The following is a 26,700-nucleotide window of genomic DNA, read 5'->3' as shown; positions in this document are numbered from 1 at the left end:
TGTATTTATGCTCACAAAACTATAAAAAATTCTGGGAAAAAAGAAAGAATGAAATCAATATTTGGTGCTGCATGATGGAGAAGCACCTCAGCTCATCTTTCACGTCCAGCTCTGCAGATAAAGAACATTCGAGAACAGACGTTTTTATGCAGAAATTTCCCGATTCTGTGTTGAAACTTGAGCCCTCAGCATCTCCCCTGTGAGTAAAGTCAGTGCATGTAACCTGCTCGTTCATTTACTTTATTCCCAGAATTCCGTTCATTAAACGCTGACGAGTTTCACGCGTCAGAGCCACGTGTTCGCTCATACAGGCCGCAATTAAAAACTCCCGCTTGCTGAGAAAGATTAATGCGAGTCGAGGTCAGACATAATGGATTTCATTTGAGGGGAAATGAGATATGAATCTGTGGCCGCGCTCCTTTCTGCCTCGCCACATTAAGTTCAGTTCTGCCAGAATGGAGTCCAATTTGAACCTTTTTAATGCGCTGGAAAGCATTTTTGTGCATTTTTCCTCCTTCAGCAGTTTTAATTAGAGACGAGACACAGAATCTTAATCAAATCTGACCTGAAATGTACAGTTAAACAGTTCAACACCATTTCAAGCTGTTTAAAGCACACAGGCCACGCCCACTTTAGTATGCACAGAGGCCACACACAGGCCACGCCCACTTTAGTATGCACATAGGCCTAACCTCCTTCACTGTGATTGAGACACACAGGCCACGCCCACACAAATACGATTTAAATGCACAGAGGCCACACCTCTTTCACTTGGACTGTGACACAGGCCATGCCTCCTTCACTGTAATTAAGCCACACAAGCCACACCTCCTTCACTGTTATTGGGACACACATGCCACACCCACCCAAATAGGACTTGCATGCACAGAGGCCACACCTCATTCACTTGGACTAAGACACACAGGCCACACCCACTCTAATAGACCATGCCTTCTTAACTGTAATTGAAACACACACACACACAGGCCACACCCCCTTTTACAGAGACAAGCACATAGGCCCTACCCCTACAAAGAGACAAACACACAAGCCACACCCTATTCACAGAAACACACACAGGCCCCACCCCTACAAAGAGACAAACACACAAGCCACACCCTCTTCACAGAGACACACACACACACACACACACACTGGCCCCACCCCTACAAAGAGACAAACACACAGGCCACACCCTCTTCACAGAGACACACACTGACCCCACCCCTACAAAGAGACAAACACACAGGCCACACCCTCTTCACAGAGACACACACAGGCCCCACCTTTTTCAACAGTCTAAAAAATCATTTGATTCACATTTAAAAATAAATTATTACCTATATTAAATTGATTTTATTCATTAATTACTAATGAATATTCATGATTTCTTTATTTTACATAAAATGTCACAAATAAAACAAATAATAAACCACAAGAAATCACAGGAGTCTGCTGAAGATTACAGTATACACTCATCAGTTTATTGGTCACCTTCGGCAGTAAGGTGTGTATGTGTGTGTGTGTGTGTGTGTGTGTGTGTGTGTGTGTGTGTGTGTGTGTGTGTGTGTGTGTGTGTGTTGCACTTGGTGCACCTTCCATATTTGGCCTCTCACTTTTAAAACATATTTTTTTGGCTACAGTAACACAGAAATACCATGTATTCCAATCTAGATTATAATTCTTTTTCTTTTTTTTTTTTTTACATGATGAATATCCAAAAAGTGTAAAAGGATTGGCGCGTGAAGCGTGGAGATAAGGCTTTCCGTCTTCAAACGTCGACTTCCCGACCCGAGGACGGACGAATTCCCGGGACGCTGAACCGCATAAGGAGAGCACACATTTCGAAAACAAAAAAAAAAGGATTAATTATATATATATAGATTTATAGATATAGATTTATATTTATTTTTGAAGCTTAAAAGAGTACAATTGAGACGTCTCACACGTGATATAACCTACGCAATGTCTGAAAGAGTACGATTTAGGCCACCGCTCTTCTAAAAAAAAAACAAAAAAACAAAAAAATCGGAGGACAGGTCCGTTCGGTACGCTGCTTCCCGGAAAACAAAGAAATAAAAATTGTACAGATTTAGGAAAAAACACCTGACCGTACACACACACACGCACGCTCACGTACGAAATAGAAAAAACAGTCATGTCTAAAAGAGTAATATTGCATTTGAAATGCACAAAGTTTCCTGTACAGTTGGCTTTCCGGTGGTACTGGTGTGTGTGTGTGTGTGTGTGTGTGTGTGTGTGTGTGTGTGTGTGTGTGTGTGTGTACAAACATCTAAAGGGCTCATTGAATATCTCCGTAGTTGTTGTTGTTTTTTCTCGTTTGTACACTAGTGCTGTAAACAGGCACACGCAGGATCCAGGAGAAACGATTGTCCGTCACCCTTGTGGTCCCTCGTCCTCTTCCTCGTGTGTGTGGGTGTGAATGTTATAAATCCGTCTCAGTCCCGCTGAGAAGTGTGTTTGTCTTTGCGTCCTGGGCGTGTCTCCTGAAATTCCGTTTTCTTTCTCGGTCTCTTTTTGGGCCCCTGGGGGCCGCGTCTGCCCTCTGTATACACACTTCAGGAAAGAGAGTCTGATTCGATTCTCGAGAACACGATGCTCTTTTTCTCCGTCAGTTGGACTGATTGTGCAAAAAATTTACGCCGTCTCTGGGATGTCCACGCGGAAAGAGCTAACAAATCCTTTTCCGCGCTGTGAAGAACAAAAAAAAAACGCAAGCGTTAGGACACGGAAAAAACATGGGAAAGTGTTTAAACATACACTGTATGGACAAAAGCATTGGGACACCTGACACGTGTGGTGCCTCCAGAAACTGTTACTACAAAGTCATAGATACACAATTGTATAGAACGTCTCTGGATGCAGTAGCATAACATTTTCTCTTCACATAAACTAGGAGACCAAAACCTGTTCCAGCATAACAATACACAAAGACAACTCAATAAAGATCTGCTTTCCCTGTAGGTTGGAAGATGTGGAAGATCTCCTGCTATAGAGCTTCAACCCTATTGAGTATAATGAACGCTGACCAAGACCGTCTCACCTCACCTACCTCAGTAGCTAAATGAATCTCCATAAAGATCTAGTGGAACATCTTAGCAGAAGAATGGAGGGTATTATAACACAAATTGGGGACTAAATGTGGAATTTACAGAAATGACATACCAATCAGGTGTCCACAAACTTTTGTCCGTATAGTGTACATCATTTAAAATCATTAAAAGAACTCGACTGGGAACATTCATTAGGATTATAAATAAAATATGCAAAAAAAAAACAATGAATATGCATGAACATGCAAATCAGCGCCGCCTCCAACACGTTGTTGACGATTTTATTTGTATTCATTAAATAATAATAATTCATAATAATAATTTTAACACTTATAGTTATGTTTATTGTCGTAAAACTGTTGGATGAAATGACAGTGTTAGTATTTAAACTAAGTGTAAAGTGTAAACTGTTACTGTAAATAACTACTTTGGTACATCTTAAAACCCCTCTGTACATGAGGTTGTCTTGGAAAACGTCTCAGATGTTGATAAACCATTAAAACTGATTGAAAATTTGACAGAATGAAAGATAAAAAAATCGATGAAAATGTGATATGTTTCGATGCTCTGAATAAATCAACTGAATAAACGAAAAGATAAATGGTTCCTCAAACGTTATTATTTATAGTACTAAAGGTTAAAAAGTGCTTTTTACTTGTCACATGTACATTACAATGAAATTCTTTCTTTGAATATCTTAGTGAGAGAACATTGGTCAGATAATACGGCACCCCTGGAGCACAGAGGGTTAAGGGCCTTGCTCAAGGGCCCCATAGTGGCAGCTTGGCAATAATGGTGATTGAACCTCAGACCTTCTGATTAGTAACCTTTAACCACTGAGTTTCCACTTCCCCTCACTGGACTGGATTGTGTTGAGTCTGTTATTTCAGGGCTTAAGTGAGTTTTATCATTTCTGCACACTATTTGAAAGATTCGGCTGAAATATTTTGACCATGAATTTTTTTTTAATCTCTTCACACATTTTAGACACATTTTTGTGGGTTTCAGCTGGAAAGAAGAAACCAAACCAAATGAACCACATGGTAATTTATTTGAGGTGATCTTTACAGCCAGTCTGAGGGAAGTGCTTTTAATGACTAGCTGGCCACGTTTAGACCGAACCTCACATTGTAGTCGAGTTGTTGCTACGTAAAACATACGCAAGCGTGGTAGTTTTTATTCGTAAACACGTCTCAGCTCTCAGCGTGTCTGTGATGCTCCTGTCGTGTTGCTGTTGGTTTACAGATGTACATTTGAAATGCTAGCAAAAAAAAAAAAAAGATTTGGAAATCTAACGTATATAAAACGCAACAGTCTGATTGACCAGACGATGATTTTAGCGTGAGTAGAAAATGGTCGAGTGATAAGACAGAGATCAGGTCCAGATTTAGTCAGGAGATGAACCGGAGATTGTTCGTTCTCAGCCAGAGACGGCGACATGCGGTGATTTGAAACAAGAGTCAATAAGAGTCAAAAGATCGTAGACTGCACATTGTCCGACTCCTGATTGGACAGTAACTATAGCACCCAAGTAATAGGAACATCTTGTAGTTCCTCCATGGAACAGTCATGATTGACTTGCAATGTATAAATGGGAGAAACTCCATGGAGGAATTCGTACCAGATTTAGAACGTTTAATGTATCCTGGATTCTGATTGGTCAGAACACAAATCCCTCACTTTAATACGCTATCGTTTCTATAGCAACAACACAGTCAGAAAGACGTTCAAAGTGGAATCTCTACGTACACAAAAAACGTATAGGCATCAATATGGTGGATTTGTTTTTGTTTATTGCATTGTTTGGAGTCTCCTGAGAGCTGTTAGTGTCAGGCTGAGAGACTCGAGACGCCTGGACGTTTGTGAAGACGTTAAAGAAATTTGCTCGTGGTTTGAATATGTTTACGTCATTAAAGTCATTTCGGTTCTGCCAACTTCTATTTGTTTGCATACAGGAATTCTGTGTTTCATTACAAAACGCTTTTTAATAAAACCCACGTGCATCACGTATTCCGCTTTTTAAAACGCAGTGCTTTCCTCAGCCTCCATACGCCGCCCTGAATGATTTTTATAAAACTCAGGTACACTACGTCCTTCACCAGTAAACACAGCACAACTGCTTTGATATCTTCTCGCTGCACGGCTGCGCTCTGTGGTTTTATAAAGCCGAGGGACACGGTGTATCTCATGTACGTACAGAGCAACCTCTTTGTTACCAGATTTTTTTTCCCCTCCCACATGAATCTGTTTACGCTCTTTTGTACAGCAAAAAAATAAAAAATGAAGCACGACAAAGCCTCGGGGGATCCGGTGAAGCGGCTTTTGCACAAGTCACGTTTGAAGTGCGTGAACTTTGTGTTGACGTGGACAGAAGATCTCGTGTCGATGCGTGAGAGACGGGAGTGTAGAGATGCTAACTCTGTGTCTCTCATTTTCTCTCTCTCTCTCTCTCTCTCTCTCTCTCTCTCTCTCTCTCTCTCTCTCTCTCTCTCTCTCTGTATATATATATATATATACACACACACTACTTTGGCAAAAGTATTGAGACACCTGACTTTTTCAGCCATACGTGTTTTTTCCCTAAACCGTTACCACAAATTTAATGGATGCAGTATCATGCAATTCCAGCATGATGATGCCCCTATGCACAAAGTTTCATGAAGATCTGCTTTCCATGGTTTGCAGTGGAAGATCTCCTTCTGTAGAACTCCCAACCCTATTGAACTATTGAAAGTGAACGCTGACTGCACCCCATGAACCTCAATGAATCTCCACAAAATCCAGTGGAACATCTTCCCAAAAAAGTGGAGGCGATTACAACAACAAATAGAGACTAAATGTGGAACAGGATGTTCAAAAAGCAGCACATACCAATTATATGGTCAGGTGTCCACGAACGTTTGTCCATATTGTGTGTGTGTGTGTGTGTGTGTGTGTGTGTGTGTGTGTGTGTGTGTGTGTGTGTGTGTGTGTGTGTGTGTATATATAAATATGTATACATATCCACTGGGTTATTTTGAGAACAGTTCATCTCGTGTGTGTCTGCGCTCCCTCTCTTCACTATCTACGGATAAAAGGATGATCTTTTTCTGGCTTTTTCTTTCAATAGCGGAAGAGAAACCGCTTTTTATGCTTTGACTCTTCAAAGTGATGCGTTCCTAAAGCCAAAAATAATGCACTACACACAATCAAAATCCGCCCCCGAAACATCTTCCCAGGCTCGGAAGAATGAAAAAAAATGCATGACTACTTTCCAAAATTATCATAATAATAATAATTTTCAAACAAAAACAAAAAGGTTTTATTGTAATATATATATATGTGTGTGTGTGTGTGTGTGTGTGTGTGTGTGTGTGTGTGTGTGTGTGTGTGTGTGTGTATTTATTTAAATCTTTTGGAATGGCATGGATTATAAATGCTTGTGCTAATCAGAGATGTTAATAAAGATAAAGGGAGACGTGGAAAGTACTGAAGGTCAGTAATGTAAAAAACCGTGATATGCAACAATATAGAAACTTTAATATATGAATGACATTCCTACATTTTATATCTATGAGTCATGCCTCAAAGTCATTAGTTTTTTGGGGGTTTTTTGTCCTTTTTTTCTGGTCAAATAAAACATTTCGACGACGTGCTTTTATTCGCTTATTATTCAGTTATGCCTTTAAAACGACATTTGTCATGATGTACACTGAATTTACTCATCAACTGCTGAAAAACGTGTAAAATGTGTAGTTATGAGAAAAACCCACTGACTGATCCTCTGTGTTCAAGAAGATAAAAATGTGTAAAAAATAATTGTAAAATAAATTAATAAATAAATAAATAAAATAAAAAAGGTACATAAATGAAATTGTAGTCAAACAAACAAACAAACAAATAAATAAATAAATACATTTATGTATGTATTTATTTATTTTAAGTTAGTGTGTAGTTGGGGGTGGAGTTTGGGCGGGGTTTGGGGTGGAGTTATGTGTGGTTTTATGGGAGGAGTTGGATGTGTGTTTAGGGGCGGTGGGGCTCATTATATACAAGTGATTAATTATTTATTAGTAATATATTACCTTTTTTTAATATTGACATATTTTTATACCTTTTAATTTAATTAATTAGTGTACAAATGTTAAATGTTTTTGTATTGTTAAACTGCTGAATATTTTTTTAAATATATATATATATATATATATATACACATTTCTCTATTTTTTTCATATTCTCTATTCTCTCTCTCTCTCTCTCTCTATATATATATATATATATATATATATATATATATATATATATGGTCAGGCGTGTGTTTGGTAAAGTGTTTGTGTTTCTGAGACGTTCCTGAGATATTCTGACCCGTTCAGGACGCGGCGTAAGGAAATCTGCCTTCCTTGTTTTGTGTAAATTTGAATAAACATCCAGAGTATCACTGTGAAAGCCGGCGAATGTGTGTTTGTTTTCTCAAGACACGATTCGAATCCGCTTCAGTTAAAACTCAATGATGATGATGATGACGATGTATAAAAGCAGCACATGCCGAGTGCAGAGATGTAGAGAAGGATAAATGGATGGATGGATGCATGGATGGATGGATGCATGGATGGATAGATAGATGGGATGAACATGATAAAGGAAGGAAGGAGTGCAGGCAAGGAAGGAAAAATCTAAACAGCACTTCACGCCAGAGGTTACAGGAGGAGCTCCTTGTGACTAAATTTAGCTCTGAGCAGGTCGGATAGAGGGAGGGAAAGAAAAAGATAGGAAGAGAGAGAGAGAGAGAGAGAGAGAAAGAGAGAAAGAGTGGGCGCTCTGCCTGTTCTTGGATACTCACACAGATAGTTGGCTTTGTAAGGCGTGCGCGAGTTAGACAGGAGCGCATGGAGCTCTCTGGTGTCTAGCGTGGAGGCTTGAAGGTGCTGTTGGTGTTGGTATGTGTGGAGCGGCTCTTTGCCGAACGTGGAGAATGACTGATCGCCCGTGAACGCGTCACCCTCAAATACCTCAGAGTCGGGCACGGCGTCCATGCCAGGCACGTGCAGGTTGCTGCGGTAGTCGGCGCCCTGCCGAGACTCGGTGGGCACGAAGCTGGGCATCCAGCAGCGGTCCGAGTGGCCCAGCGCCTTACACTCCTCCGTGCAGTTTGAAAATAAATCCGCTCCTGCAGGAACACAGAAGAAGGAGCAAGTCAGGGAAACGAAGCAGGAAGTCAACAAAAACGCCAAGGTGCAAACGTGCCACATGGACAGCCTGCCTAGTCAACACTGCTGCATAAAGTTTAAATGAGATTTGCACAATTTTCCACTCCACGTCCAATCCGTCCACCTGGATGCATTAGACTCCTTAGCTTCGGGGCTAATCCTCCGAATACACTCCGCCAACGAAATTCCCACTCATACACATTTATTAACAAGCATGATCTGACTCTTCAAATAATAATAGTAAAAGGATTTTAGCTGGTCAGAGCCGCAGTAGAGCTTTTTTACTCCTGAATGTTTCACCCCTGTTTCTATAACATTAATACATTTTTTCAGTGAATTGATTGAACTTAACTGAGTAGAAGCTAATCATTACTAAAGATTAATAACTGCTGTAACAAAGACCCCCCTGGCTGTAGTTCACAGAGCCTAGACTTCACTTTAAGAACATGGAAATATTTTCCATTCCTGCCAAATAACTGCACTAAATTACAATAAATACATAAATAAATAGCAAAACAACAATGAGTCTGCGAGTAAAATCCAAACTGAAGTTATAACACAAGATGGCCGCCATGATGACGTTCCAGTTTGTTTTACAGAATGTCGTGCCATTTAATCATTTAAATATGTATAAATCTATTATTTTAATTCAAGGAACCAAACATGGCTGATTCAGTGTGAAGTAATGCGTTTCTGTCAAATCAGTAAAGCAGCAGTTGACTGAAGTCAGAATTCCAGTGTATAATGTTGGAATGGATGAAAGGAGCCTCCAGTTTCAGATAAAAGTTTTGGGACTCCTGTCTTTTCCAATCATATGTCGCTCTTCCATTAACTGTTACCACAAACAGTGGTGGAGGCACACAATTGTATTGGGGCGTCTTTGGATGCGGGAGCGTGACATTTTCCCTTCACTTGACCCAAACCTGTTCCAGCTCTATGGAGAGATGATTTACATGGGTTTGAGTTGAAGATCTCCTGCTATAGAGCTTCAACCCTACTGAACACCTTTCGCATCAGACTGCACTTCAGGTCTCCTCACCTTCTCAGCTACATCAGTACCGGACTTTACTAACACCCTTGTGGTTAAATGAATCTCCACAAAATCTCCACAAAATATTGTGGAACATCTTCCCAGATGAATGGAACCTATTATAACAACAAAGGGGAATAAATGGGAACAAAATGCCACCTGCTTTGTGGTAACAGACCAGACACCAGAAATCGTCCCATCATTTCCATCCCTGATCTTAATCAGCTTCATGCAGTTTCATGTGAATTTCATCTGTAACCACTACAGCATTCCGAACACAATTTTTCCCACAGACGGTCATAACAATAATCAAAGCGTGACAAGATTTCATTTAAACCCCGAACAGGGTTCAGATCCGGGTGCCGCATCCGGACTCCTCAACTCCGACGTTCTCACGCTTTTATTCATATATATATATATTTATCAGAGAATTAGAAAGTTGATGAAATGTAATACCAGTCATTTAATTGAAGCGTATTTAAAGCCACGAGCATGAAATTGCTTCTGCACTGCAGGCTGTGAGGAGGAACGTCAGGGTCGAATTCTGCTCTCGTTCCTTTTCTGTGCCCACATAATATGTTGAATTATTTTGATCAAAGCGTGCGGGTCGACGCTCGCTGAAACCCGTTTTTTTCTCTGTTTGAGATCAAAGCAAGGTAAAGACGATAAGACTTCAGTAAAAAACGTCTCTCTATCACTCTCCATTGTGGGCCAAGATGTGCATCTACATCAGCCGAGAAAACACAGTAGAACGAAGAAGCAGCCATGATGCAAAAATAATGACAAAAGCAGCAAGGAAGTCCAGACAACCTGATGATGTTCCAACAAATCTGGTGTCATGAAGAAGCACCGTGTTCTGTGATTAACGATGAACTTTGTCTTCAAAATGTACACTATTCATATTTACACTATTTAATCAAATTTTATTTTTCATTTGTTTATTTATATATGTTATGTATTATGTAATAAAAAATTATCTCTCTCGATGTGTCTCTCTCGATGTGTCGTCTCCCCTCAGCATATCACGGCATCACCTGGCTTCAGAACATCATTAGTGCCCAAACAAAAGAGGAATTTCTGTTGCTGCTGTTGTTGTTTTTTTCACTTAGCAGTGAACTCTGAACTCTGAACTCTGCCGAGCGTGACGCTGCTTTATTAAGCACAAAAAGCAAATAATCAGAAAGAAAAGAAACAGAAAAGCAGGTCCAGTAATCAGCCCGCCAGGAGTGAGCTGTGTGTGTGTGTGTGTGTGTGTGTGTGTGTGTGTGTGTGTGTGTGTGTGTGTGTGTGTGTGTGTGTGTGTGTTGGAGGGACATTTTTTGAATTCACATAACATGGACACCAAATGTCCCCACAAAGACAACAATTATCCCATTTTTTTTTTTGGAGAACTGTGTAAGATTTTTTATTCAACTCATTCTTTAAAAATGCATTTAAATTTAATTATTTTAATTAATAATTTACTTTTATTTTAAGTTCAAATAAAAAAGACTGCAGTTTTGCTTACTGGGGTAAAGGATTTGCTGTAGCGTCGAATTAAATAGAATTAATTAGCTGCATGAATTATTAAGGCAGTTGAAGGTCCTTGTAGGCATAAGAAAACAAATGTGTGTATTTGTGTGTGTGTGTGTGTGGTGTGTGTGTGTGTGTGTGTGTGTGTGTGTGTGTGTGTGTGTGTGTGTGTGTGTGTGTGTGTGTGTAAGTGTAATCCTTAGACAGGCTGGTCAGCACATAGAGTCTTTGCGTTTCTGCTCTAAAAGAGGATTAGACTCATTCAGCGATCAAAAAAAAACAAAAACAAAAAAACATGAGCAAACAAATCTGGTCCGATTCCAATGTTGATGTTTCTCTTTACACGTGAAACTTCACAGGGCTCAAAAAAAACCTTCAACGCAATACATTTATTCACACCGTCCTTTTTTCCCCTCGGGTACAAAAAGCCTATTATATTAAACTCCAAAATTTTTTTTTTTTTTTTATCACTAAACGTTTGTTTTACTGATGCGTCTCAAATCAGCACCAAAATCCACCATGATGCAACACATCCGGCAATTAAAACCGTCCGTGTGGAAATGTAGCAAAAGTTCCGTTTGGGTTCCTGATGATTTACGTCATTTAAAACACCACAATTACTTTATACTCAACATTTTGAGTATTTTGTCTTCATGCCCTATGTTGAGTTTGGTTTTACTAATAATAAACAAACATTTGCATAAAGCATCCATATTTGTCCATGTTGATTAGAGGATTAAAAACTTATTAAAGTATTAATTTAAGGTAAATTTACATCAGACAAAAATGTGCAATTGAGTTGAGATTAATCACGAGTTCACTTATGACCATCTTACGATTAATCATGATTCATTTGAATTATTTGACAGCACTGATAGATACAATATTTATATAGAAATCGCCATCCTGGTCCTGTTTAACCGGACCCTCTTTTAGACGCCGTGGTGTAATTACTCGTCCTGGTGTGTCTGTTGTAGGGGGACGACAGGTGAGAGTCCGGAGTGACGAACCGAGTATGATATTTAGGAAGAACAAGATAAGGCAGTGAAAGGCCACAGAAATCTTCCACGCCGGCGTAATCACAGTCAGACATCATGAAATTTCCCTGACATTTGCAGAAAATTTAACACTTGATGTAATATTTGACTGCTTTTTTTTCTTCCAAAAAAGAAAGTGGAGAAATGAATTATATAGTCGATTTATGAGAAATTGAGACATAAAACTTTAAATCATTGCACGTGAAAGCATCATAAAACAAATATCTATCTATCTATCTATCTATCTATCTATCTATCTATCTATCTATCTATCTATCTATCTATCTATCTATCTATCTATCTATCTATCTATCTATCTATCTATCTATCTATCCAGCTAGCTAGCTAGCTAGCTCGCTTAGTGAGTAAAGCATTTGAATTTGGATCCGAAGGTCATGAGTTCAAATCCCAGAGTGGAAGATCTCCTGCTATAGATCGCCAACGCTATTGAACACGTCTGGGATGAATGTGAATGCTGACTGCACCCCAGGAACCTCCTCACCTTCTCACCTACATCAGTACCTGACTTTACAAACACACCTGTGGATGAATGAATCTCCACAAAATCTCAAAATCTAGTGGAACATCTTCCTAAAGGAGTGGGGCTTATTATAACAAATTAGCAAATGTGGACTCAGTGTGGGATGGGATTTTCCAAAAGAAGCACGTGTCAAACGTATAGCCAGGTGTCCACAAACTGAGTGTGTGGTTGAAAAGTGGATGGAGACCTGAGGATGACGAATTGGATTTCAAGTCTCCATCCTGCTTGATTTGCGCTCCGGCTCAGAAGTTGTGCGCGGCTCGGCCCGGATAATAACCTTCATTTGCTAATTGGTATGCACGGCTCTAAAAAGACATAACTGATGACTGAGCTGTTTCTGGGTGCTGTCGTGAAGCGCAATCCCAATGAGGGATTCGGGGCACAAAAGAAACGTCAGATAAAGAAAGAGAAAAGAGAAAAGACAGAATAAATCCCTGCTATATACTACATGTTAAAAACAAACAAACAAAACAAACAATAGGTTTGCTGTTTCCATTCAACGGAAAGAAAAATCTTCTTTTATTCCGTAAAAAACAGAAGGAAAGAAAGAGGAGTCGGTTCATACACATTTGGGTCTCGGGATCATTTCTTTTTTTTTTTTTTCAAGAAAAGGAACAATATAATAAATCTTGCGAGATCTCATTAAAATGAACAAAGCTGGCATGCTTAAAGGTTCCCTGACAAGACAGTGTGCTTTCAATTATCTTAATTAAGCAAGATAACTTTGCAGCACAGCAATTAATTAGAGAGAAAGTAAAAGAAAAAAAAACACGATGGAGATGCGTGATGTTACGCAAGATCCACCGCAGTCCAGACGGACCTTTACATCTCGATCGGGTATATGTGTGTGTGTGTATATATAACAGTTTAATGCTCACCAAGAATACAATTCCAGAATGCTGAGAAGAGAACGATCACTCATTCAGAAGACAACGCGATGCTAATGAGACGTGTGTGTGTAATGTGTGTATTCGGCTGCTTTGATTTGTACACAGCCATGTCATAACGAGCCTATGTGAGATTGCACTCACTTCGCAAACGCTCACTATGTGACTGTCAGCCGACAGCAAAACTGCCTCTTCTGCGTGTCGTGATAACAGGAAACACACCGAGCTCAATCCCGAACGCTTCAGAAACAAACACGGAAATCTTCCTAATAGTTCTTTTCCGTATGCGGTCCAGTGTTTGGGCACCGTTTATTTAAATTGACTTGATACGCAAATTGTTATAATAGCGTACACTTTGATAGCTGTTAAATTTTCTCTAATCTGATTGGCCAGAAGGTGCGTCATCCATTCGTTTCTCGCGTACTGATTCAAAAACTCGTTTCCAACCATTTACAACATGGTACATGAGGCCTTCAAACGAATAGCAAAGCACAGATCATCTTCATCAAAACATTAAAGAAAGGAGTCTCCAGTGTCAGAGCTTCAAAAGCCACTAAAGAACCTAAACGTAACCCTAGAACTTTTTATTTTTTTTTCCAACAGCGATTTTGTGGCTGCTAAAAATGCTCCACAGCATCAAATGTATCCGTAAATGGATAAAAAGTTCAATGTGAGTTTTCCAATAATATATAAAATAAAAATAAATAAAAAAAACTGCTGCTGTTGGAAAATTGTTGTTTTATAAAAGGTAAAATTGTTGAAATTAAAAAAGATTTGCCGGATGTGTGCGCCATGGAGTCTTTTTTTGTTTGTTTGTTTGTTTGTTTGTTTGTTTTTGCTTGATTTGAGATTTGGCACATCAGTAAAACAAATGCTTAGAGATTAAAAGAAAAATTGCGGTGGAGTAAATGTTTTTATATGTGAGTAAAGAAAGAAATAAATGTGTGTTGTCTCCTTCATATTTATTCATTTCTTTTTTTTATTTTTTTTTATAAAAATGGTCAAACAGAAATAAACGCTGCATTAATTGTGTGTTGATAAAATTTGTGCCGTTAAAAGGAATTTGCGTTTAAACGTTAATTTTGACATTTCAGCCTCGTGCAGGTCTACGATCTCGTCCCTGATGTCCTCTGACAGCTCTTTGGTCTTTCCCATGGTGATGAAGAGGGTTGAATGGAAGAGGTTGTGACGGGTGTCTTTTATACACATCACATACAGGATTCATTTGGGTGTGTGGAAGTTGGGATTCTTGCTGGTTTGTACAGAATCAAATGCTTATAATCATTCAATCAAATAAAAATTATTTCATAAACTTTTTATATGGATTTTATTTATTTTTTTATTTCCCCATGCATGGTTTAGAGACAGTGGCATTGAGTAAAAGACTGGAGGTGGAGCTGGAGGGAGCAGAGCTGAAGATGTTGAGATGTTCGTTGGGAGTGACGACGATGGACAGGATTAGAAATGAGTTTATTAGAGGGACAGCGCATGTAGGACGTTTTGGAGACAAGGTGAGGGAGGTGAGATTGAGATGGTTTGGACATGTGCAGAGGAGGGACATGGGGTATATCAGTAGGAGAATGCTGAGGATGGAGACACCAGGAAGGAGGAAATAAGGAAGACCAAGGAGGAGGTTTGTGGATGTGGTGAGGGAAGACATGCAGGTAGTTGGTGTGAAAGAGGCAGATGTAGAGGACAGAAAGAAGAATAAGTTTGTCTGGTCATAAGTATTGTACGTGCTTTTTGAGCATCACATTTTACATTTAGTCCCAATTTCCTCTTATTATTCCCTCCACTCTTCTGAAAGATGTTCTACTAGATTTTGGGGTTTGCTAGTGGACGTTTGTGTTCATCAGCCACAAGGGTGTTCGTAAGACTACTAACTATTGATGTAGGTGAGGTGAGGAGTTTTAAATACTTGAAAAGGAATCATTTAATGTACGTTCAGAACAGATGAAAATGTTCGATTAGGTTGCGATTAATCACAAGTTAATTCATGACAATCGTGCGATTAATCGCGATTAAGTATTTGAATCAATTTATCACCCTAATATACAGTATATATTATAGTGTGTGTGTGTGTGTGTGTGTGTGTGTGTGTGTGTGTGTGTGTGTGTGTGTGTACACTACATAGGCTAAAAAGACTACTATATTACATTCTACGCAGCGCACTCGGTCCTGCCTTACACACATAACGCACTTTGCACCGAGTAAAAAATATATTATTTCAGACCATAGATCATGCAATTACAAAGGAAATGGAGAGCTAAATCCCGAAAGGCACACTGTTCGACATGAAGTGCCCTAAATAGGATAAAAAACGTTATTATTTCATGCCCCATGTGGCAGACCTTTATTGGAAAAAAGAAAGCTGGGTCTCAAATGGATATTTAGTGCACTCAATAGTGTGGAAAAGATCTTATTGCTTTAATTTATATCATATATTGAAGGCTTGTAGAGACAGGAATCTCGAATGGCTGGTTAATAGACACGGAGAGTAAAAACCGGGCTGTTACGTATCCTGTATAGTGCACTAGGTGGACGAGTCACTAAAACTAAAGATGGTATATTAAACCCTTTGTAGTTTACTTTTTATATATATATATTTAAATAAATAGGAAGAGCTGAATCCTAAATTGCTATAAATGTAGTGCACTAGCTGTGATGTACTACATGTCCATAGTAGACATATGGTGCACTACGTAGGGTGCAAAATCCATTAATTTGCACCCTAGGCTGTAAATCTAGAGCAAAATCCCAGATGGCTCCCTACTGGACATTACACAGGCTGTTATAACACACACACAACCTATATAGTGTGTATAAGTAGGGAGCAAGCAACCATTTGGGATTTAGCGAATAAACAACAACAAAAAAGAAAAAGCAAAGGACAGCAGAATGTGGGCTGAGGGGAGGAGGGGACGAGGGGACGAGGGGAGTGAGTAGTCAATGAATTGCTTGTTTGTTTGCTGTGCTGCCTATTTGGTCGTGTTCCCACACAGTGCATGGCAGACCGCCGGCCTGATCTAAATTCCCTGCCGTCTCTGGAGTGGCCAGTGAACGAATGAAGGTCACGCTACAGCAGAACTTCATTATAGAGAAGTATTTACAAACAACAGGATTACACTCGCTGGGATTAAGGACTATTGTTCCAGAACAAAGTTTCCCACAAGCTCGAGGAGATCACAGATAGCGCCTGAATCAGGTTGGAATGTTAACGAGCGCTAAACATTTCAGATGTTCAGAACCATCCATCAAAAATTATGTTTTCATCTAAACAAGTTGTAACAGAACACCTCTATCTGTATCTGTATCTTTGTTTGGAATTAACAGCACCTGGAAGAAAACTTTTTGGGTGAAAAAACATGTTGCTCGTACCAGTACACTTCAAGAAATGTGTAGAATTCAGTAAAAGCTGATCTGGCAACCCGTTCTGGTCTAAAAACCTCACTAATGCACTCGGATTGTATTTTTTCCCATGAAACTTCCTGTTTGTTGGTTATTTCTCATACACTAAAATGGTCCTAATACATTATACTCTCAAACAACCCTCACAACTGACACCTCGAACGAATCGACAAACATCTGAACAATTTCAACACATAAATACTCCCAACAACGAAACAGACATCGTGAACAGGTTCCTACAGCATACACTTTCAATCAAACACTTCAAAATTAAATACAGAAAAACCCATACACCCGAACAGCGCTCACAAACATCCATTCATAACGGAAGTCTAAACACCTATACACGGATCCTTCCAAAACAAACACCTGGTAGCCTCCAACACCCACATACATTCATTTACAGAGTGCATGAAGAACTTCTACCAGTGAACACTGCGTTAAAACCGACACCATATACAAACACCTCGAGCATCCACATACCTCCATTTTCCCTGTATTCTCAAACACAAATGCCACATTGTACATATTTCTGCACCTCAACACTCCACCATGCTTCCAAACACTTTCTACAGACATGCTTTATCCTCCAAAAACAAACACCCAAATACCATCATACCTCCAGACTCAAGAGGCTTTTTACCACATTTCAACCATATAAAGCAGTACACAGTGAAATGAGAAAACCTTTCTCCAGAACCCTGGTGCTACATAAAACAACAAGAGCGACATCCCATAACACTTCATATACAAATACCTCCAAGACCTACATGGACAATTTTTGGACAAAAATCTGTGGAAACCTGAGCATAAGATTGTGCCGCTTCTTGAACATCCCGTTCCAGATTTAGTCTCGTTTTTCTGCTATAATAATTTCCATTTACAGGGTAAAACACTATTTCTGTACAAACACCTCACTATACCTGTACACATTTTTTTTTTTACATTTAACAAACTCAAACTAATGCAACAAAGACCACTATTTAAACTCGAAAAGGGCTTCTCCAGAGTCCTTGAGCGGTCCAGCGTTGAACCTTTCAACATGCTGCATATAGTAAAATATCTTTAAATGTGTACGATTTAATCATTCTTCAATGTTCTCTCATCACTTTCTTGGAGAACATTCATCAAACTAGCTCCAGCAAACACCCACTTATATCCATATACCACCCCAAACCCCCTGCCTCTTATATCTGCCTCTTATATCCAAAAAGACATCTAAAGGCAAACTTTACTATTTCCAAATACTACCTGACAATAAGCACTTCATAAAGCACTGAAAAATAAAGCCCTCTTACACCCAAACAATATGCCGAACTAAATTATTACAGTCCTGCTAAATTACTCTACAAAAACCACCCCAAGAACCAAATACCACCAAAACCCCATATAGGAAAATTAACCTACAATCAAATACCACCAAAAATATACTCTTCTCTTCTCTAAAGACCAACTGTCCACAATTTAAAGATTTCATACAACCAATTATAAAACATTACATCCAAAAGATATTTGAAGGCAAACACCACCTATATCCAAATACTACAAAGAAAACAAATTAGAAGATCTAACTGCAATCAAATACCACTGTAAATATACCTCTACTGAAACTAGTTCTCTCCATATACAAAAACCCACACATCTGCTACAACCAAGTACCACCTCAAAAAAGAAAAACACCTTCATCCAAACACCACCCACAACAAACCCAGTTATTCAATACCACACAAAAAACACCACAAATACCTACAAAAATACCACCCCAAAACTCTTCAAATTCCTCCAACTACCACTCAAAAAATCCCCAAATACCTTTAAACGCCACCCAGAACAATCACATGAATTCAAAAACCACCCACACACTCTCCAAATACCTCAACTACCACCCTTAATATCTACAAATACCACCCAAACACTCTCCAAATACCACCAAACACCACCCAAAACAATCCCATTTATTCAGACACCACCCAAACACTCTCCAAATACCACCAAACACCAACCAAAACAATCCCATTCATTCAGACACCACCCAAACACTCTCCAAATACCACCAAACACCACCCAAAACAATCCCATTTATTCAGACACCACCCAAACACTCTCCAAATACCACACATGAGCAAAATAAATCAATCTTTTAACTAAATACCATTCAACATTCACACAAACACCTCGGAATAAAACCCAATTAATAAAAAAAACCCTTTCATTTAATAACACACAAAAATCACCCTAAACTCATCAGAAAGACCCTCCTGATCATTCAAATACCCCTGAAACACTGCCTATAATCTAGAGTATATACCACTGTACAATAAACACCTCCCACATTCAACCACCTACAGGTACTTCATGTGTAGTAGGAAGCAGAGAAAACAGCTCTTTATATCTTTATATGTTTAACTCAAACACTCACACTCACACACACACACACACACACACACACACACACACACACACACACACACACACACACACACACAGTCCTGTCTCACATACTACAGCATCCTGTTTCTAACTGTGATAATTAGCCTCAGCATACAAATAGCACCTTTAATAATACAGATTAATATGGAGGATTCTAGCAGCCTGTCAGATGTTTAACATTGATGATGGCAACACACACACACACACACACACACACACACACACACACACACACACACACACACACACACACACACACACACACCAGCAGCTGGGAATCAAACCAGCATTAAAGCAAGAGACATTCGAGAGGACTGACCGGAGGAGTGCCCACGATGCGTGGCGTCATGATCGCTGTCTCCCTGCTCACTGTCTCCGTGTCCACTGTCCTTCGAGCTCACGATGTCTGCTTCCTGGAATGCCGAACTGGAAGATGATTCAAAAATTAGATTTTGTTTGAGCTCAGTGGGAAGAAATCATGGGGTGGGATCAGTAGAATTGATCATTTATAGTAAAGAGCTACAAAAGTAGCTTTTTAATGATCTTTTCTAAAAATAAAATTGTTCATGAAACACAACAAAAAACTGGAATATTTCATTTCAAGAAACTTCAAGTGTATTGAAACCAATATTTTCTTTTTTGTTCATATTTTGAATCACTTTTTGTTTTCTAATGAAAATGTATTATTATTATTTAATAATCAGTTAATAAAAAAATATAATTTTTTTGTCTCGTCTATATCAAGTTTAAAATTGAAAGGAAAACTAAAAAATTGTTGGCCTGTAATTCAATTAAGACAAAAAAAACCCCCGACATTTATACAGATACTTTTTTACTATAACTATAAAATCCAGGGTCCTGCGTTCGAATTCCATGTAGTTCTCCATCTGGGTTTTCCTTTTAGCTTACAGGTTTCCTTCCATGTCCCCAAAAAACTTTACATCTTTAACCCTACTACATCATCCTGTGTGTGAATTTGTGTAATAGACCTGGATTCTTTATGGACTGTGTTTCCAGAACATGCTCAATATTCCTGGAATACACTCCGGATTCACCGGATAAAGCTTACAATGAATATTCCCATACTTTTTTTAATACACTAAAACTAAAGCTAGAACATAAATTAGGACTAAAAGAAAATACACCATTGTAGTTTAAGAATTTCTGGAGTAAAGCCGATCCTTACCTGTTCACACGCCTCGGTCTGTCCACCAGGTAACTGAGCTCGGCCCGCTGGTGTTTCGTCTGGAAGAGAACAGCATTTCGGTTCATGAAAATACAAATTCCAGACATTTGCTTCCAGACATTTGTTCCTCAAATAAATTGTTCACAAGGATATTGATCACTATGATACCTAGCAGTAATTAATAATGGGGATCAGTATAGTGATTATAACATGCATGGATTTTATTCCCAGCTCTTCGAAGTGCCAGGAATTTGTCTTGCACCTTTTCAGCTCAGCTTCCTTATAGACACATCTTTGTTCCTGTGAACCTCCGCAGCACCGTGACTGGCATCGTTAATACAGCTGCGTGTGTGTGTGTGTGTGTGTGTGTGTGTGTGAGATGTTATTAAGAGTGCAAGGAAGTCCTTACACACTGACATAGCGTACACCGGGAACAGACTAATAGTGGAACAAATGGCTTTTATGCGTTTGTGTTCTTTCTTGCACACATCACCGTTTTCGCAATTTTGTATTGGACGTGAAAGCTTCTTTTCACCACCACCCCCCTCCTTTTTTCCCTTTTCTTTCATTAAATCCATATGCAAGGCCATTAGCACTTGAACAGCAGTTCATTAACTGGATTAATTCAGGCCTTGACAAGATTAATAATTATAAAAAAAAAAAAAAAAAAAAAAAAGACATAAAGCATGACTCCAGAATGTTCTTCATGAAACTCAGAATTCCTCTATAGAGCTGATATTAATGTGATCGCAGCACCAGAAAACCATTTTCATCTTTTGGGTGCAATTTGGCAATTGGGAGCCATTTTCAAATAAATAACAGGATATAAAAACATAAAATAGAATAAAAATAAATAGAAAATGCTGCTGGAGTGGATAATTGGATTTAACAGGGTCAGATATGAGAAACAAACAGCTGGAAATAGCATTTATGTGTAAAACATTTCTAAAACTGACTGGATCTGTGCTACACATTTGTGAAATAGCTTTGTGTATACATGTTAAGTTCAGGAGGTCTGTAGTAAAATAAATTATTTTTTGTGTGTAAATTATTTACCTCTTAAAGAGCTTAATACGTGCCTAAAGTCTTCTATAGGAAGAGATTTCCTGAAGTATTCTAGAGTCTAATACATCCAGAAAGCGTTCATTTGCAACCTACAGAGTCGCATTAGCTTTTACAATGCAGAATTAACACTTCAATTGAACTTTTATGGTGTTAATCAAATATCTACAGCCTCAGAGCTCAGGTCATTTGCTGTGCAGCTTTATGTGGTTTACAGAACGATCATGATCACTGCAGGAGATCAGTTTTAAGAATTATTTTTACTTTTATTAGCTATTATTGGAGACATAAATGCAAATGTATAATGACTTGTAATGGAATGGTCATTTTGATTACCTCGCTGGATAAAAGGCTCCCGTTAGAGATGATGTCCGGCTGCTGTTGCTCCGTGTATGTGGTGTGTATTCCTCCTCGTGGGCTGTGCTCGGTGTCCGTGGCCGCGCGGCTCGCTCCCGCTCCGCATGCTTTCAGGAAGAGCAGGTCGGTGTTGGCGGACTCAGGGGTGAGGCAGACCTGATAGCAGTAATTTTGGCCGCGCCGCAGCGAGCCAAAGCTCCCGGACTCCTCGACGGGCACCTGCGCGCTCCCGACTCCGCAGCCAACTCCAGCGTGCGCGCTCACGTCTGCCGAGTTGGCACTCTGCACCAGCATGATGTCCGACTTGCTAAGTTTTTTCTGCTTCTTCTGCTTCTTCTTGCTGCCACCGTTGCCGCTGCTAACGCCGCGGGAGGAGCGCGCCTGTCGCCCACAGCAGAGGCAGCAGGACGCGTTGCATCCCGCGTACACGTTCAGTTTCTTGTCTTTGCGGCAGCGCACGGCGAGGGCGATCATGGCGAGCAAAAAGACGAACGAAACCGAGCCGAGAGCGACGATCAGGATGAGTGTGAGGTCCAGGCTCGCGTCTTTGGCCCGGGCCGCTCCACCGCGCTCGCGATCGCCGCCGCCCCCTCCTCCGCGTCCCTCCGCCGAGGCCGCCGCTGGAAGCCCGTCCACCAGTGCGACCTGAACCACGGCGCTGCACGAGAGCGGCGGCTGGCCGTGATCTCTCACCTCCACGAGTAGCTCGTACAGGCGCCTCTGCTGGTGCTGCTGCGCGTCCCGTTTAGCCGCAGACACTCTGCGAGCCGTGCGCAATTCCCCCGTGCGCCAATCCATGCGAAACAATCCGTCCTCGTTTCCGCGCTGGATGCTGTAGGAAAGACGCGCGTTCTCACCGTCATCTGCGTCTGTGGCGACTATACGTGTGACCAGGTATCCCGGTTCGGCTGAGCGAGGCAGAGGCTCTCTGGCTGTCCCGTTTTTGCCCAAAGGCGCGATTACGGCCGGCGCATTGTCATTCTGATCCACTACGACTACGTGAACGGTGGCGTTTGAGTGCAGCTCGGGGCTTCCTGCGTCCCGCGCCTCCACCGTGAAGCTGAACTCCTTGAGCTGCTCGTAGTCGAAAGAGCGCAGAGCGTACAGGTAGCCGTTTTCCGGGTTCACGGACACGTATGTGAGGACCGACATGCCCTGGATGTCGCGGTCCAAGACCGTGTAGGTCACCCTGGAGTTATCGCCGGCGTCTGGATCCCGCGCGCTCACGGCGTAGATGTAGGCGCCAGGCACGTTGTTCTCCGTGACGTGCACGTCGTAAATGGGCTGCGAGAACGCGGGCGCGTTGTCGTTCTCGTCCGAGACGCGCACCTCCACCGACTTGCTCGAGGAGAGCGGAGGCGAGCCCCCGTCGCGCGTCGTCACCGTGACCGTGTACGCATCGGCAACCTCGCGGTCCAGCGGGCCATCCGTGACCACCGTGTAATAGTTTCCAAACTCAGACTTGAGCCTGAACGGCACGTCACCGAGGATCTCGACGCGAGTTCGCCCGTTGTCTCCAGAGTCCTTGTCGGTGACGCTCAGCAGCGCAATCACTGTGCCCGGGGCCGCGCTCTCGCTCACGGACTCTGTCACGGTGCTGAAGGCGATCTCCGGCGCGTTATCGTTGACATCAGTGACTTTCACGAGGACTTTACAGTGTGCGGGCACAGCGTTTGGCCCCATGTCCTTGGCCTGCACATAGAGCTGATAGAGGTTGCTTTCCTCGAAGTCAACCTCGCCGCGCACTTCGATGCGGCCCGTGCGCGCGTCCACGTCGAACAGCTCGCGCGCGCGGCTCGACACGTGACTGCCAAAAGAGTAGACCACCTCTCCGTTAGAACCCTCGTCCGAGTCGGTCGCGTTGAGCTGGATCACCAGAGTGCCCGCGGGCGCATTCTCAGCCAGGCTCGCTGAGTACACGGCCCGGTCAAATGTAGGCACATTGTCGTTTGAGTCGAGAACGCGCACCACCAAGAGCGCCGTGCCCGTGCGCGCCGGTTGCCCGCCATCCACCGCCGTGAGCACGTAGCGGTGCACCGCCTGCTGCTCTCTGTCCAGGGGCTTCTCCAGCACCAGCTCTGCGAACTTGTTCCCGTCCGTTTGCGTCTGCACGTCGAGCGCAAAGTGACCGTTTGCGGTGATCTCGTACGTCCTGAGCCCGTTGCTTCCCACGTCTGGATCGAAGGCTGCTTCCAGCGGGAAACGCGTGCCGGGCGTGGCGCTCTCGCTGATCTCCACCGAGACATCGCTCTCCGGGAAGCTGGGCGCGTTGTCGTTCACGTCGTTCACCTCGACCTCGACTCGGAAAAGCTCAAGCGGATCCTCCAGGAAAACTTCGAGGTGCAGCACGCACGACGCGCTCTGCTTGCACACGCGCTCGCGGTCGATGCGCTCTCGCACCAGTAGCGCGCCGCTCTCTACGTTCACGTCCAGGTACGGGCTCCCGCGTGAGCCTGGCGCCGTCTGGAAACGACGGGAAGCGAGTTTGGTCAGGTCCAGACCCAGGTCCTCGGCGATATTACCCACGAATGTTCCTCGTTCCGTCTCCTCCGGTACCGAGTAACGGATCTGCGAGGCGACCCTGTGCGCCAGACACAGCGCGAGCCAAAGCAGGAGCATCTCCATGTCCACTTGATTTATCCGCAGGAACGAATTAAAAGCATACAAACACAAAGGTTGAACATGTAAAATATGAAGAACTTGTGTGTGCCTGTGCGTGAGGAGAGGGGGGGTGGGTGACTTGAGGGGGGGTAGTGGGGTGGGATTAAAAATTACCCCCGCAGAGCCGCGCGCAACACAGCAGCAGTCATCACGGAACAAACCAGAGTGATGTCCATGTATTATTATTATTTTGTCTCCTTTAGAACCTTGGTATCATGATGTCCGTGGCAAACATCTCACATCACAAACAGGAAGAATAAAAAACAAATAGATGATAAAAAAGATACTAAGCTCGGATTTACACTCGAAGGGGATGTATTGATCTTGCGCGAGCGCACATTCCTCTGATCGCAAACAGTTCAAAAAGAATGACATAAGAAGAATAAAAAAATAACCATAATCCACAGAGTGAAATAAAGAAATCCAGGCTCTTATTTCTGCTGCTGGTGAAGAAGAAGATGATGTTGATGATGATGATAGTCCGCTTACTCGGGCCGCTGCTCTGTTCTCCTGTGACCGAGAGCTCGCGGCGCTACTGAAGCTCGAGCGCGCGTCTGTCCCCAGTTTTGTCCCCCGCTCCGGTCCCCGGGATCCAACCAGAGCTCTCAACGTGAATGGAAAGCGAGCTGCAATTAGACGCGAGCGACGCCACTCCAGACTAGAACACGCCCACGAGAGGCAGGGCTTTCACCAAACCACGCCCACCCGACGCTCAGAGCCGCACCGTGGAGAGAGAGTATGTGAGAAAGAAAATCCTGAACGATCACCTTTTTCCCCCCTCATCATTTTATTTTCATTTATTATTTTTCATTCAGTGTCTACGTCACAGACCAGTAAAAAAAAAAAAATCATGAGCACATTTATAAAAACATTCAAATAAAAAAATAAATAAAACAATCCACCTTTTTTCCTATTGTATAAATAAACAAATAAATATATATAACTACTTATTAACTTATTATATTTCCTTTTTTTTTTTAATTGAAAAGAAAAAATATAGTATATGAACCAAAAACACATAAAATAATGAAAATCTATAAGTAAAACAGTTTTTCTACTTTTTACTGTCAAAATAAATGCATCTAATAAATAATCCATTGAATTTTACTCCAATCCATTTAAGTCTTATCTATGTCTTATTGTACTTTTCCCCTTCTTCTTCTTCTTCTTCTTCTTCTTCTTCTTCTCCTCATTATTATTATTATTATTATTATTATTATTATTATTATTATTATTATTATTATTATTATTATTATTATTATTGTTGTGACCCTATTTGGGTTGTTGTTTTTTTTGTCCACTTTTTCTCTTCCTCTCTTTCTCCTCTTCCTCTTCCCACCACCCCCCTCTCTATATATATATATCCCTCTCATTCCCTCCACGTGCCTCCTGCGCCTCCTGCTGTCAGAAATCAGCTCTGCTTCTTCGCTCATCACGATGAAGCTCTAAAGACTGGAGCTGCATCTCAATGATTCTGCTCGTTTGTACTCATTTACATTTCCTTTTACCGCAGGTGCAGTGCGCTGACAGCTGCTCCATCGATCTGCCCTTTATATTTGTAGTTATATAGTAATAAAATGTTCTTTCATGATATTAACATCATTGTTAAGATCATACTCCATATGTAGAAGCATTTCAATTGCAAACAGAAACCCTATGGCTGAGATGGTTGGTCAATTTTCTCTCTCATGCTCTCATTTCTTCTCACTCTCTTATTCCTTCTCTTCCAAACCAGACTGGAGCGCTGAGTATAAATTCTTTGATGATTTATAAAAGTAGACTCTATCATTATTCAAAACAAAACTCATCAATATCATCATCATCATCATCATCATCATCATCATCATCATCATCATCATCATCATCATCATCATCATCAACATGTTGCATGATGCTCCTATGTTCAGTTTGCTGTTTCTGTACAGCAGCTCTGAACTCTGCATTCTGATTGGACAGATCAGGTTGGACAGTGGAGTTGGATCATTTCTTATATCAGCATCTCTGACAATATCTCATTTAAATACCTCTACTTCAGATGATCATTTCTACTGCATACAGTGAACGTTATCCCTAATATAGCACCACAATGTTTTCCATTTTATTTATTCAGTATTTTGGAAAGGAGTCTCCAGTACCAGAGGATTTCACACTTTCTCACTAACATCAAATGGTGCATTTTTTGTTTATTTCTTTTTGTCTCATTAACTTTTTACAAGAAAGAAAATAATATGGACTGGTGAGGAAACAGCTGTTTATACATGAATATTATAAATTACAACATTACTAAATTTTTTATTAAGCCAAATTTGACAAATTGATGTGGTTTAAA

At 41.1% G+C, this 26,700-nt stretch overlaps 1 protein-coding gene across 2 annotated transcripts; it reads right to left on the bottom strand.

Moving 5' to 3' along the window:
• Nucleotides 1-1,376: 1,376 nt before the first annotated feature.
• Nucleotides 1,377-24,953, bottom strand: pcdh10b (protocadherin 10b). 2 transcript variants are annotated; one of them, XM_083559777.1, is made up of 5 exons: nt 21,690-24,953; nt 20,292-20,350; nt 19,425-19,531; nt 7,894-8,220; nt 1,377-2,712 (listed from the first exon to the last, which is right to left on the bottom strand). In XM_083559777.1, the coding sequence occupies exons 1-5, from the start codon at nt 24,333-24,335 to the stop codon at nt 2,693-2,695; spliced, it is 3,159 nt and encodes a 1,052-aa protein (XP_083415903.1). In that variant the 5' UTR covers nt 24,336-24,953; the 3' UTR covers nt 1,377-2,692. The 2 variants fall into 2 exon arrangements, with proteins under 2 accessions (XP_083415903.1, XP_083415904.1); XM_083559778.1 differs by having other exon boundaries at nt 8,063-8,220.
• Between the last annotated feature and the right edge of the window lie 1,747 nt (nt 24,954-26,700).

This window comes from Silurus aristotelis (genome assembly GCF_946808225.1).
Source record: "Silurus aristotelis genome assembly, chromosome: 14".
Taxonomy (NCBI): Eukaryota; Metazoa; Chordata; class Actinopteri; order Siluriformes; family Siluridae; genus Silurus; species Silurus aristotelis.
Note: the sequence above shows the minus strand (reverse complement) of the source record. Positions and strands in the feature narration are given on the sequence as shown.